Raw genomic sequence first — 13290 nt, forward strand, 5'->3', positions numbered from 1 at the left:
AACAATGAATGAACATTATTCAAAAAAAAGAAGAAAAAACGGGTAACAACTTTAAAAGAAAGCCATACAAAATAACAACAACAAAAATAAATGGGCGAATGTACAAAATCCCATCATGTTCTTTAGTATACAAAGTGGGGTGGGGGGAAGGTAATACTAAAGTCAGAGGGGAAGGTGTTACTAAAGGTGGAGAAAGAAATCAATAAGAACTAGCAAAGAAACTTTATCGAAGCCAACATGTTGGTGCTGCTGCTGCCACAAGAAAGTTGTTGTAAAAACAATCACAACCTGTCCAGCAAGTCAGTCGTATGTACGTTCCACAATGGCACGATCCCAAAAAATAACAACCTCAATGGGCGGCAAAGAAAAACTTTCATTTTGTTCTTGGCTTGGTTTGTTATGGAAGAAAACCAAGAGAATATGACTTAAATGAATTCAGTTGTAATAAAGACGCCGTTATAGCAAGAAGCTTGTGTTGAGATTTGTTTTCAAATTATTAACAATAAACAATTTCATTGGAAATTAAATTTCTGAGAAAGAACAAACATGAGGACCCTACAATTGTCCATAGTATTAGGTAGGTCTAAGATCACAATTCGTTGATATTTTCATTTCAAATAAACAACAATTTATTTTCTATGTTTATCTTTCAGTTTCCCTACTCCTGGTGACATCCTTCGCCGAGGCTGGCAAACACAAGAAACGTAAGAGCAACTCCGAATCATTCCCCACCAAAACTAAGACCAAAACTAAATGGTCTTCCTCCACGGATTTGGGAGCCCACGCACAAAATTCCATGGTAGCCACTGAGGAACATGGTTACTATGTCAAACGTACCTTCCTGCCTATAAGCGGCAATCAGAATGCCACCAAAATGAGTCCACCATTTTTGGCGGTGCCCATTGCCTGGTTCCCCTGTGCTGACACTGCAGAATGCGTGAAACTCAATTCAATGGCCATTAATTCCAATTCAAATTCCCTCAATGAGGGTTTCCTTTGCGACGATGACTGCACCGGACCCTATGAACCGATTTGTGGTAAAACTTCCACTGAAGTTGCTGTATTTTACAACAAATGTAAACTCAATGTGGCCAAGTGCAGAAGTCATGGTTATTGGTCTGATTTCGCTTATGAAGAATGTAAAACTCAATACCCCGAAGAGGTGAAATATGCAGAAATGAAATTCCGTGCCAATCCCTACTTTAAAGAGAAAGTTGTAGCCCAAATGGAAAACAAGCCCTTGGTTGATTTGGATGACCAAAAACAAGTTGAGGCAACAACAATACCTGTCCAACCTGCCGTAGAAAGTGTTACCGAACAAAAAGTTTTAATTAAAGAAATCCATCAAAGTGAAGCAGAAGAAAAACAGCAAGAATCTAAGGATCGTTATGAAGAAATCAAAAAACCAAAAGCCGTTGTTAGGAAATTGTAAATTTCGATTAATGACGTTGTTGCAGTGATATTCGTATTTATAATAAAGTATTTATTCGGTCGAAAAAAAAATATGAAACAAAATGCTATTGTGTTTTCTTAGTAACCGTAAAACAAATTTAAATGATTGACTAAAGAAGGTATGAACGAAGGAATACTCAATCGGGGCAATCATGAATATTTCCCTCGGAATTTTCCGCACGGAAAAAAATTTTAAAGAGTCAAATTCTTTTAAAATCGACATTTCAAACGGGTGAAAACTACTATAATCAGTTAACTATGGAATATTCTCGCCGAATCTACAAAATATTCCCTTTTTGTACATAAATGTGGAAACAAAAAGTTGTAAAATTGGCACGGTGCTCTTGAAGCAACTTTAAATGGAATGTGCTTACACCTGGGAAGTTTTTGCGGATTCTGAAACCACAATGTTCATAGATGAGAAAAAATCAAAATAAGAAAAAAATCGCCGGGCACTTTTGAAATAAATCGCGATTCAAGTTGTCATTTTTAGGGGTTGTTTAGGTTTTACGATTTCGCTTGTAAATCGCAAGTCCTATCGAAATGGGACTAAACAAATAATGTAGCTATGAAAATTCTCTACAAGACTGGCCTCTATGATAATTTCGTAGGTTATACCGTTATTGAGATATAAAAGTTCAAATTGGGACAATGCATTTTGACTGTATCGTTACCTTATAAAACAAGTCATACATGGTACGCCTTAACTAACTTTAAGTGAAAACCGCTTACACATGGGAAGTTTTTTCGGATTTTGAAACAGCAATGTTCATAGGTTGGAAAAATCCAAAAATAAAGAAAAATAAAAATTTAAATAAATCGCGGTCAAAGTTCACATTTTAGGGTTTTTTTTAGGTTTTCACGATTTTGCTTGGAAACCGGAACTCCTATCGAAATGGGGCTAAGGAAAATGTAGTAGCTGTGAAAATTCTCTAAAAGATTGACTTTCGTAATTTTTTCCTAGTTTGTACCATTTTTGAGATATAGAAGTTCAGATCACACTTTAAGGTTTTTTTGTTAGGTTTTCGCGATTTTTCTTGAAAACGGTAAGTCTTCTCGAAATGGCACTAGAGAAAATTTTGTAACTACGAAAATTCTCTACAAGAATGGCTTCCGTAATTTTTTCCTAGGTTGTACCATTTTGAGATATATAAGTTAAAGTTAGGAAATTACAGTCAAAACATCGTTCTATAAGGAGGCGATACAGTCAGTGCTTTGTCCCAATTGGGACTTCTATATCTTAAAAATGGTGAAACCTACGACAATGTAGAGAATTTTCCCTTCTACAACATTTTTTCTAATCCCACTTAAGCTTGGGTCACATTAGGCAAATATTTGCTCTAGCGACCGGCAGTGTGCGCTTACTGAGAGCAAATGAGCGTAAATAATGCATTGAAATTTATGCTCACTTGCTCTCAGTAAACACACACTCCATGTCGCTGGAGCATATATTTGCCTAGTGTGACCCTAGCTTTAGATATGTCTTGCGGTTTCCAAACAAAATAGTGAAAACCTAAAAATGTCAACTTGAATCGCGCTCCGGAGATTTTTTATTTTTTTTGTTTTTTGATTTTTCTCATCTATGAATATTGTAGTTTCAGAATCCGCAAAAACTTCCCAGGTGTAAGCACCTTCCATTTAAAGTTGCTTCAGGAGCACCGTGTTGGGGAAAGGGAACAAATTCCGTACGGAATTTTTATTCATGATTGTCCCGAATATCTATGAGGTCTGTTACTCAAATTGGAATACTCAAAACATTTCGAAAATTGGGCAAATTGGAAGATTTTCTTGCATATTTTTCTACCCTACAACAATATGTGAGGTGATATTTTAAGTTGGTTTTGGTTCAATAGATTGTAAAACATCGACATAATTTAAAATATACAAAACTAGCCGACCAGGTCCGCGTTGCTGCCCCTTGAACCAGTTTTGTGTTACCTTTACTTAAGTCATCAATTATATTTTTCTTGCATCGCTAATTAGTCGGGATCTGCCAGTGACTATAAATAAAAAATCTTCAAATTTTTTGGTTCAATTTGCAATTTTAACATATTGCCAAAAGCTGATGACTTCAGGCATGCATTTATGCAGGGTATAGCCCGCACCTCCGAAATTTAACAAAATACATAGCATTTTTTCCACCAAGGACCATCCTTTTACATCGAAGACCACAAATAAGTGCCTCGGGTTGGAGACACAACCACCATTGCCTTTCGAATTAATTTTCAAACCCCGCTCCGCCGAAATTCCACAAAATAGATAACTTATTTTCACCAGGGTATATATATATGCAGCTCAGAAGTTTCAGAGATATAAAATATTAAAAAAATTGGGGTCGGTCTTAAGGCCAAAAAATAAGTACCTAGTGTCGGATACACAACGACAATTGCCTCACCAATATGTGATCGTTTTTAAAAAATAGGGCATTGGGGAGGTACTCCGTCCCCTCCGAAATTCAACAAAATATATAGCCTGGTTGCAGCACAGATCGATTTGTATGATGGAAGTTTGTAGGGGGGAAGTTCGGAATGGGTTCGGAGCAGGGTGGTTCGAGGCAAGGTGGTTCGGAACTGGTTCGGTGGAAGTTCGGAGCAGAGTGGTTCGGAAGGTGGAAGTTCGGAGCGGGGTGGATCGGAGGGTGGAAGTTCGGAGCGGGTGGTTCGGAGAGTGGAAGTTCGGATCAGGGTGGTTAGGAGGGTGGTTGGTCAGCGGGGTGGTTCGGAGCTGGATGGTTCGGAGGGTGAAAGTCCGCAGCAGCTTGGTTAGGAGCGGGGTGCTTCGGAGCGGGGTGGTTCGGAGGGTGGTAGTTCGGAAGAATTAATTCTATCGTTCGTTTCAGTTTTGCTAAAGTAGCGTTTTTAAAAAATCAGACATAGGGGTACCCCGCCCCTCCGAAATTCAACAAAATGTATAGCCTATTTTCAGCGCGGGTGTTTCCTGTACATTCTCTGAAATTTTCAAGAAAATCGGTTCAGCCGTTTTTGAGTCTATACGGAACATACAAAATCGGGTCTTTGGGCCCCAAACCAGTACCTAGGGTCGGAGACACAACAACCATTTTCTCACAAGTAAATTTTCTCATCGATACGTTCATCAGTTTTGTTAAAATAGAGTTCTTAAAAAAGTAGAGCATGGAGAAGGTACCCGTCCACCCCGAAATTCAACAAAATATATACAGTCGAACCTCGATTATCCGTGATGGTCGGGACCGGAGGCATTACGGATAATCGATTTTCCCGGATAATGGAGGCAACGCTTTTATGCAGTTTTTGAACATATTTTTAAGTAAAAATGGCATAGTATTGTCCAATAATATGAAAATATGCAATTTTTATTAAATGTGTTACGGTAATCCACCAAATTTTAAAAGGATACATAATATCATCATCATCAGATTCATCTGAATTGTCTTTGTCCCATGGTTTTTGTGACACCATAAATACGCAAATTGTGTAATACGGGAACATTTCCAGTTTTCGTTTGTTTACCTTTTGTTTGCTTAATCAAAGTAATTGGAAAAGCACACTTTCCAACTCCCGGATAAAGAAGTTTATAACGAAAAACAGAGGAAATGGAAAAAGTCCAACATTTCTTTTCTATCACGGATAATGAAGGTTCCCGGATAATCGATTCACGGATAATCGAGGTTCAACTGTATCTTATTTTCACAACGGGTCCTCCCAGAAGATTATCTGAAATTTTCAGGAAAATCGGTTAAGCAGTTTTTAATATATAAGCTATTTTGTTCAAAATTCATAAAACTTTAAAATGTTGTGTAGCGTTACGTAAAGCTACTTTAAGGTGTAGTTAGTTGATTTTGTATAAATTTTGACAAAAAGTATATATGTACATATGTAAATTCAATAAATGAAATGAAAATGGATGAATAGTACAAAATGAACAATATAGGACCACGGTATAGTCCCCACACAAAAAGTTCGGCCTTTTTCGGTATTTTGAAATTTTTAACCATGTGTGTTCTCAGTCTGATTCATATATCCCAACATTTTTAAACCAAATTCGGTCTAACTCCCACAGATAATTGTCATTGTTTTCGCTGTCGCAAGATTTTGAGTATTTCTTACTCTATTTTTTAAGAACATCGACTACAAAATAGTTTTTGGGATTCCTTTTGGTTTGCAGAATCTCAATGCAATCCCTATATAACTCCATTCGCGAATATGTCACAAAGGGGTTAAAAAGAGGTTCAATGTGTTGGAGATTATAAAGGTTTGGTCCTTTATTACCATCTGCATGGTATTTGCTAACTCAGTATTTACTAACTCAGTATTTTTCTCTCTATAAATAACTTCTATAATAAGAGAGCTGCACGATAACTATCTGGTCTAGCAATAAAAACGCGAGTATTTACCATCCAAAATAGTTTTATTGTTTTCTTAAGTAGTCTCCAGCATGATTTATACACTTTTTCATGCGCTCAAACCAATTGTTGAATCACTTTTTCCACTCCGTTTGTGACAGCCCCAAAACATGGTTTTGAACGCTTCTACAGCAACTTCTGGCTACAAAAATCGTTGACCCACGCCTTTTTATCTTGATATGCTGGAATCAAATGAAATCAGGGCTGTATGACGGAGGACCCATTAATTCCACGTTTGTTCCGGTCAAACAGGCGCTTGTTTAAATCGATGTGTGTGAGCTCGCATTGCCATTGTGCAGAATGATTCGTCTTCTCTTGTTCGTTTTTTGAATTTCTCAGGAGACTTCAGGAAAATAAATTGACGTGTACCACCGTCCTGCATTTCTCAAGCCGTATAGTCGCCACACTGTCAGTTTTGCCGAAGGAACAGGCGAGTACTTGCTTCGAAGTACTTCTTACATAAACAACTTTCGTTGGATTTGGCTCTCTTTCGAAGATCTAAACATAGATTCATGATTCATCATCTGTGGTCATCTTATAAACGTCGTTTGAAGCACCGTTCTTATTCACAACTTCTTTGCATCAATCCACAAGAACGTTTTTTTTGAGCGATTCTCAAATTTTGCTGGATCTAACGAGAAAAATCAATTTTTGCGGTCAGGTGTTCATGCAATATCAAATGTTAGTTGGTGGAAGAAATGCCCAAGGATGTCTCAATCACACGGTATATAACAGACTTAATTTTTTCTTGCACAACGGCCGATTTTGTGCGATCCGCACGTACTTCGGTTTTTGGCCAGTGTCGCCCACGATTGAATTCCCCGCAAAATAATCGGTCGAAAATGTTCACAAGTAAATACCATTTATTTGAAAAGTGATTTTTTTACAAGTCACTATAAACAACACATAGTCGTATGACAAACTATCCTGAGTACGTTTGGGCTAAACAAGAAAAATGCCCAAGAAAATTCAAATGGCGCCTTGAAACACGCGGTCAGAAAGTTTTTGTGCATCCCTCGTATTCATTTGAATAAACTCTGCATGGTTTTCATTTCATGAACTTCCATTCGCACAATACTGAACTAGTAACTTTTTGGATTAAAGCTATGTGTAAATCCTCGATAAATATTGAATATAGCACATCAAATATGGACTATATTTCTTTTGAAATTCTGCGTTCCTTTCTTATTTGAAAATGGAATAAAATTACATTAAAAAGTAATCCAGATTTCACTGGCAGTCTCTCTAAAAAGGAGTATTGAACCAAAAAATTTGAAATTATTTCTTACAAAACGTGTTATTAAAGTAGATCTTTAGTTCAGAAACTTCAGAACAATAAAAGATTCTATGGATATATTAGGGTATAAATATGTTATCTGAGCACGTATGTACATTAACATAATTGGCATCATTGGAAAGGTCAAGAATTCTTCTTCTAAATATGACTTACGTGGGCGGTACGTGTCTTCCAGGAAGAACGCTATAAAATCTACATATATTAAAATTGTTCAGACAAAAATGTTGGTCTATTTAAGCGGCAAAATTGGGTGGTTTTTATGTTGTTTTTAAGATGGTTTTATTTTCCTATGCCTATTTTTGCATCAAAAGATAATCGGTACTTTTGTGATGACATTTTGTGCTAACAGCATAAAACAATTCATACACTGAACCCCTTCCAGAGGGGAAAAAGGGTAGAATGATACGCTCATGGTTTCTTAAAACAATCTGCGCAGCAGAATAAAGCTGCAGTACTGGAACAGACCATTAAATATTAAAAAAGGTCAGGCACAAACAACTTTCAATTGATAAGGTTAGATATGATATAAAAAGATATACACATGCATACATACATATGATACGGCGATAAAATTGGTGGGAAACTAAAGCTTATGTCATTTTGGTTATGTCGTGTGGCTTTAAAGCTTATTTTGAGTTATATATGTGCTTAAAATGACTCCAACAAATTTTCAAAAAAGATCATAGGTATATAAAAACTGTAAAAGCTTTTTGTGTGTGAGCTTTTTTACCGAATCACCTTATAATTAAGTTTTTATCTAATCTTAGGTAAAAGCTCATCCAAATATGATACAAGGATATGAGGTTGTAAAAATGACATAACCCTAATGATTAATTTTCCATGTCTCAACAACTTACAAACAGTGTTATTGGACAGAAATTACGGTAATTTGGTATTTCGGGTCTCATTGGGTAGGTCGAATTCGACAACTTGGAAATATACTCGTAATTGTTCTAGTCCTATTTTAGTTATATTGCTTACTTTACTTTTTGTTACTTTGTATTCCGGATTCCCAATGGATAGAGTGAGTTAAACCTAACTGGTTAGTAAATATACATTTTGAGTAGTCGACTCCGGAGTTGGGGTCGGAGTCCGGAGTTGTTCTAGTCCTATTTTAGTTATATTGCTTACTTTACATTTTGTTACTTTGTATTCCGGATTCCCAATGGATAGAGTGAGTTAAACCTAACTGGTTAGTAAATATACATTATGAGTAGTCGACTCCAGAGTTGGGGTCGGAGTCGTGAAAAGAGATAAGTTAAGGAAAATGGAGGAAAATGAAGATAGTAGAGATCAAGGCACAATGAAGGATGGTGAATATACTATTCGTCGTGAAATATGACCTAAATAGACACGCCCATTGCCATTTAAGGATCCTGCAGTATTTTAACAGGCCCTAAAGTTCTGTGGAAGTGAAATAAGAAATATATTCAATCTCATAGCCTTTTGTTCATACAATTAGGTCACATCTGCATCTTCACCCACATCCAGCCTTCGGTGAGATGCAATAGATGTCAGGAGTGGGTGCATCTAAGGGGTTGCTCTGGACTTGTCCACGTGAGGGACTACGACAGGGACTATGTTGCTGCATGCTGTATGAATACAGTCCCCAGTGAGTCGTCATCGGATTACGAAACTCCCTCGTCGTCTGATTATGAGACTCCCCCGCAGTCCTTTCGACAACAACCGCACGTGCAGCCTTTAACTCCAGCCGTTATCGTCCCAATGCCGGAAAATGCATCCTTTTTGCAATTTAATTGCAATGGACTCCGAGGTATGATCGAGGAAATACTTTCATGAGTCGGAGGAATATCAATGTCGCTGCGGTGCAAGAAACCAAGCTCAACAACAACTGTAGCTTACAACGTTGCGATGGTTGCAACGTGCTAAGGAAGGATCGCACCAGAAGTGGAAGTGGAGGATTAGCTTTCCTATTGCACCAGTCTGTCCAATACAGACCTATATCGCTTGAGTCTGTCACTAATGACCCGTACATGGAATGTATGGGGGTAGCAGTCAGGTGTGGAACTGCCGATATAGAGTTGCTGAACGTATACATCCCGCCGAGAAATATATAGCTGTATCTCTGATTACGTGCCTAACATTAGCCCGCTTTTGGAAGTTCATAATCGTCTGGTCCTGGGGGACTTTAATGCGCATCATGAGATGTGGCATTCGGCCCTCGGAAACGACCAGAGAGGTACAGCGCTGGCTGAGCAGATTGACATCAACCCGTCATTTCCCTTGGATCAGACCATCTCCCCATAATTGTATCCATTAGCAGACCACCCGATTTCATTACCTCTGAACGCCGCACATTCGTCCATCATAAGAAAGCTGATTGGCCGGGTTTCAGAGAGTTCACCAATCACCGCTTCAGAGAACTGCCCAATCCTTATGATTTTCGGGTAGCGAAAAGAACGTTCCGAGATATCATCACTGATGCAGCCGCTCGCCATATCCCTGCTGGTCGAATACCCGAAGTAAGACCAAACTTCCCAGCTGAGGCGACGGGATTAGCAAATGAGCGTGATGAGCTTCATCGAATCAACCCCAATGACCCCAGAGTCCTTAAGGCCTGCGTACATAAGCTGCTTTGCCTGATTGCCTGATTGCCTGCTTCATTTCTGACGTAATGAAAATAATAGAATAAAGAAGAAATTTTGAACTGGGTTGCCATCAGTTGGAAATTGGGTCGGCCTTCTTTGTTCTTTTATTTTTTATTGAAGCAGAAAAGCAAGGCAATCAGGCAGAGCAGCTTATGTACGCAGGCCTTTAGTCCTTCCCAGTATCAAAAATAGCTATCAATTTGCCGATTAGCATGGATTCCGTAAGCAGCACAGCACGACAACTGTGCTGCACGCCATTAGCACACATATTTGTCAAGGACTCAACCAGAGACGGCCGTGCGATAGAACAGTGATGGTGGCGCTTGACTTATAAAAACCCTTTGATACAGTCAGGCACTCCACGCTGTTTGAGGACATTGAGCGGACAATCCTCCGGCCAAGCTTGAAACTTTGGATAGTCAATTATATGTGTGGACGCCAGTCGTACGTGGAATTCAGGAACAAGAAACCCAAACCCAGTAGAGTGAAACGGGGAGTTCTCCAAGGTGGGGTGATATCTCCGGAACTGTTTAACCTTTACCTCTCCAGACGGCATCGAGATCGTAACGTATGCGGATGATTGCACGATCCTGGCGTCAGGTACCTATCCTGATGACATCTGTAAGAGACTGAACAACTATTTAACCGATCTTATCACCTTTTTCCATTCGAGGAATATGCAGATTTCTGCCACAAAATCAACAGCCACTCTGTTCACCACATGGACAGCGCAGTTTGGAAGAGAATTGAATGTCGTGTTAGACGGTAGCAGAATTCCGATCACAAAATGCCCCAAGATTTTAGGGGTCACATTCGACACTACTTTCACGTCGTAGGCGCACGCCACAGCTATCTGCGACAAACTAAAAAGTAGGAACAAGGTCCTCAAGTCCCTAGCCGGCAGCACTTGGGGTGCATGTAAAGATACCTTGTTGACCACATATGTATAACGCGATAGGTCGGTCTGTGGTAAGCTATGCGGCGCCAGTTTGGTCCCCGAATTTATGTGACACGCAGTGGGATAAGATTCAAATTTGTCAGAACGCCGCCCTGAGAACAGCAACCTCCTCAAGTCTTCAGTGGACCATCTAAGCAACACAATAAGATGCTTTCGTTGCAGTACTTGCTTGGGTGTTACCGTGAGAGCCATCCCACTTTCCTGGAACTGGAGATAGACCCAGAGCCAGATTAAATAGAAGAACGAACATATAAACATAATAAAATAAAACATAAAAAATAAAACTGTTACAACAACAACAACGACAGACAGAGAAAGTGCTTGATCGTTTCGCGTTCTTCCTCCTATTCACAGAACCTGCGTACCTAACATTGATCTTATGCGGCACTTTCGGAGCTGGGCGTTCTTGCATAAGTCATTTCTGGTAATGAATAAATATCTGCTTAGCAACATTTCTGCTAGGTTGCCCTTTGCCTTGTAGCCTCATACCAGAAATAACTTTAGGAAGAAAGCCAGCCGCTTAGGTCTTTTCCTATTTAAAAAAGAAACAATCAATTTTATCAATCAATTCAAACATTTTTTATTTTCCAATTTTGAACACTTTCTTCATTTGAAATGATGCATTTCAATGTCATTTTTATCATAAACATGATTATCCTGATTAGCTTCGCCTAGGTTTTTTGCAGGTCTCGCCATGCCAATTGAGAATTTCAACATTAGATCAGCCAAAGGTGTCGAGACATATTGGGTGGACGAAGACACAGTGCGGAAAGTTAGATGACGCTTTGGTTTATTGTCCGACGACGAAGTTGAAAATGGTGAAGAGGGATGTGGTGCTTCAGTAGGTGGTTGAGTTGGTTTGGGTTTTGGCGTTGTACTGGGTGACTTGGAGGGTTTGTGTTGGGTGGGCTTGTGTTGTACGGGTTTCGAGGGCTTTTCGGGTTTATGACTTTGTTGCTGATTGGTATTTTGTCCATATGAAGATTGTGGTGGACGGGGATAGTTGTTAGAAGAAGAAGATGATGATGGTTTATTTGTTTGTTGGTAACCAGATGATAAAGATGGCTGGGAGGGATAGTTGGAAGAATCATATGACCCTTTGCTGGGTTTATTGCTACTGGACGATGAGGGTTTATAGTTATTTTGTAGATTGGGATACTGAGGAACACTTTCATCTCTATCATTTAAATTCTCCTCAGTATCTTCGCAGTTTTCTGGTTGTTGTTCTTCCTGATCCAATGTATCATCCTCATTTTCATTTTCCCCATCCTCGTCATAGTCATTGAAGTGATTCATGTTATAGGAGAACATTGGTTTTCCGGGAATATGTTGGCCATCATCTGGTAGTTCTTTGCTTTGAGGGCTATCGGCATACAGTTCAGCAGGGAAGCCTGTATTCGAGAGAACCTTTTCCATTTGTTTTTGTAAAATTTCGTACAAAGGTTGATTGGCGTCCTGAATGGGTTCAGAATCGGCAATAAATTGATTGTTAATATAGGAATTGCGTCCATCAACATCCAAGTCGGTAGCTGGTTTACTGGTGGTTGGATCCTGTTGTTTGGGCTTCACTGTTGTTGCAGCAGTCGTGGGCGTTTTTGTTTTAGAACTACCACTGTGCTTGGGCTTTGAAGTGGCTTGGGTTGTATGACCATCCTTGCTTGAAGTGGTTGCATTTTTGGGCTTTCCTTGCTGGGACTTAATTGTGGCTCCTTGGATATCTTGAGCCAAAAGGGCCAAAACTAAAAATTAAGAAAAAAATCGATTTTAAAATTTGTCTTTCTCCTTTCTTTGTCACAAAATCTTACCCAGTGCCAGAGCACATACGAGCCACAAACTGGTTGTTGTCGTTCTTGTCTTCATTGTAATCGCTTGACTGCTTATTGCAACCATCATTGCATTCCATTTTATACAAGTTTTCCAACAGATATGAAATAAAACAAAATTCCTGCTCTACTCTCAATATTCTTAAGCGTCATCATCATCTTAAGGTGTGTGTGTGCGTGCAGCCACTTCTTTTCCAGTTAGATTTTGGGGAATAGTGTTAATGTCGTTAGAACACCCTGGAATAGCATCATTTTAATTTTATTTTAATGACTTGCTTCTTTTAATTTGATCTCCATCCACATACGGACGGTATCCTCTGCTTTTCGTTTTAATAGCATTTGAATTGAAAACAAAAAACACAATAAAATACTTTCACTTATCCCAATTTGTAACTTAATAGGTCTACACTAGACGATCATTGTATGTGTACAACAGATGCATGTCTGAAAGGTGTAATTAAAATATCCAATCAAAAGTATTCTCGTAAATTATATTTGTCGACATTATATTTGTGTGTGTCTAGATGACAGTGGCTCTGTAATTTTGAGAAAAGCTCATTTACATAGAATTCATATAGGCATACACTGGGCATGATCAACAGTTTCCCAATAATATTAAAATGAAGAGACAACATGATTGATTTATTATCTTGTAGTTAAAGGAAACGGTATATCTCTTACAGTTCAAAAGTTCGATGAGGGGAATGTCAAATGTTTAATTTGTAATAAACACTCATGATCACTCATGAAAACATACCATATTAAGGTGC

General features: G+C 38.7%; 2 protein-coding genes across 2 annotated transcripts; one reads left to right on the plus strand and one right to left on the minus strand.

Moving 5' to 3' along the window:
• The first annotated feature begins 445 nt into the window (after window positions 1-445).
• Window positions 446-1515, plus strand: ImpL1 (Ecdysone-inducible gene L1). Its single transcript, XM_073983296.1, has 2 exons — window positions 446-577; window positions 654-1515. Exons 1-2 carry the CDS (start codon window positions 547-549, stop codon window positions 1430-1432), a joined length of 810 nt encoding a protein of 269 aa, XP_073839397.1. The 5' UTR covers window positions 446-546; the 3' UTR covers window positions 1433-1515.
• Window positions 1516-11303: 9788 nt separating this feature from the next.
• LOC141403204 (uncharacterized) lies at window positions 11304-12752 on the minus strand. The gene is made up of 2 exons (XM_073985385.1): window positions 12503-12752; window positions 11304-12436 (listed from the first exon to the last, which is right to left on the minus strand). Exons 1-2 carry the CDS (start codon window positions 12588-12590, stop codon window positions 11304-11306), a joined length of 1221 nt encoding a protein of 406 aa, XP_073841486.1. The 5' UTR covers window positions 12591-12752.
• Between the last annotated feature and the right edge of the window lie 538 nt (window positions 12753-13290).

The sequence above is a fragment of the Musca autumnalis genome, unplaced genomic scaffold, assembly GCF_047663935.1.
Source record: "Musca autumnalis isolate F117 unplaced genomic scaffold, ASM4766393v1 scaffold_4, whole genome shotgun sequence".
NCBI classification, from domain to species: domain Eukaryota; kingdom Metazoa; phylum Arthropoda; class Insecta; order Diptera; family Muscidae; genus Musca; species Musca autumnalis.

Bases quoted from the DNA above. Each gene is read 5' to 3' on its own strand.
- ImpL1 (XM_073983296.1), top strand. From the start codon at position 547: ATGAGGACCCTACAATTGTCCATAGTATTAG. The intron at 578-653 runs GTAGGTCTAAGA...TTTATCTTTCAG, and splicing joins ACAATTGTCCATAGTATTAG to TTTCCCTACTCCTGGTGACA.
- LOC141403204 (XM_073985385.1), bottom strand. From the start codon at position 12,590: ATGATGGTTGCAATAAGCAGTCAAGCGATTACAATGAAGACAAGAACG. The intron at 12,437-12,502 runs GTAAGATTTTGT...CTTAATTTTTAG, and splicing joins CGTATGTGCTCTGGCACTGG to TTTTGGCCCTTTTGGCTCAA.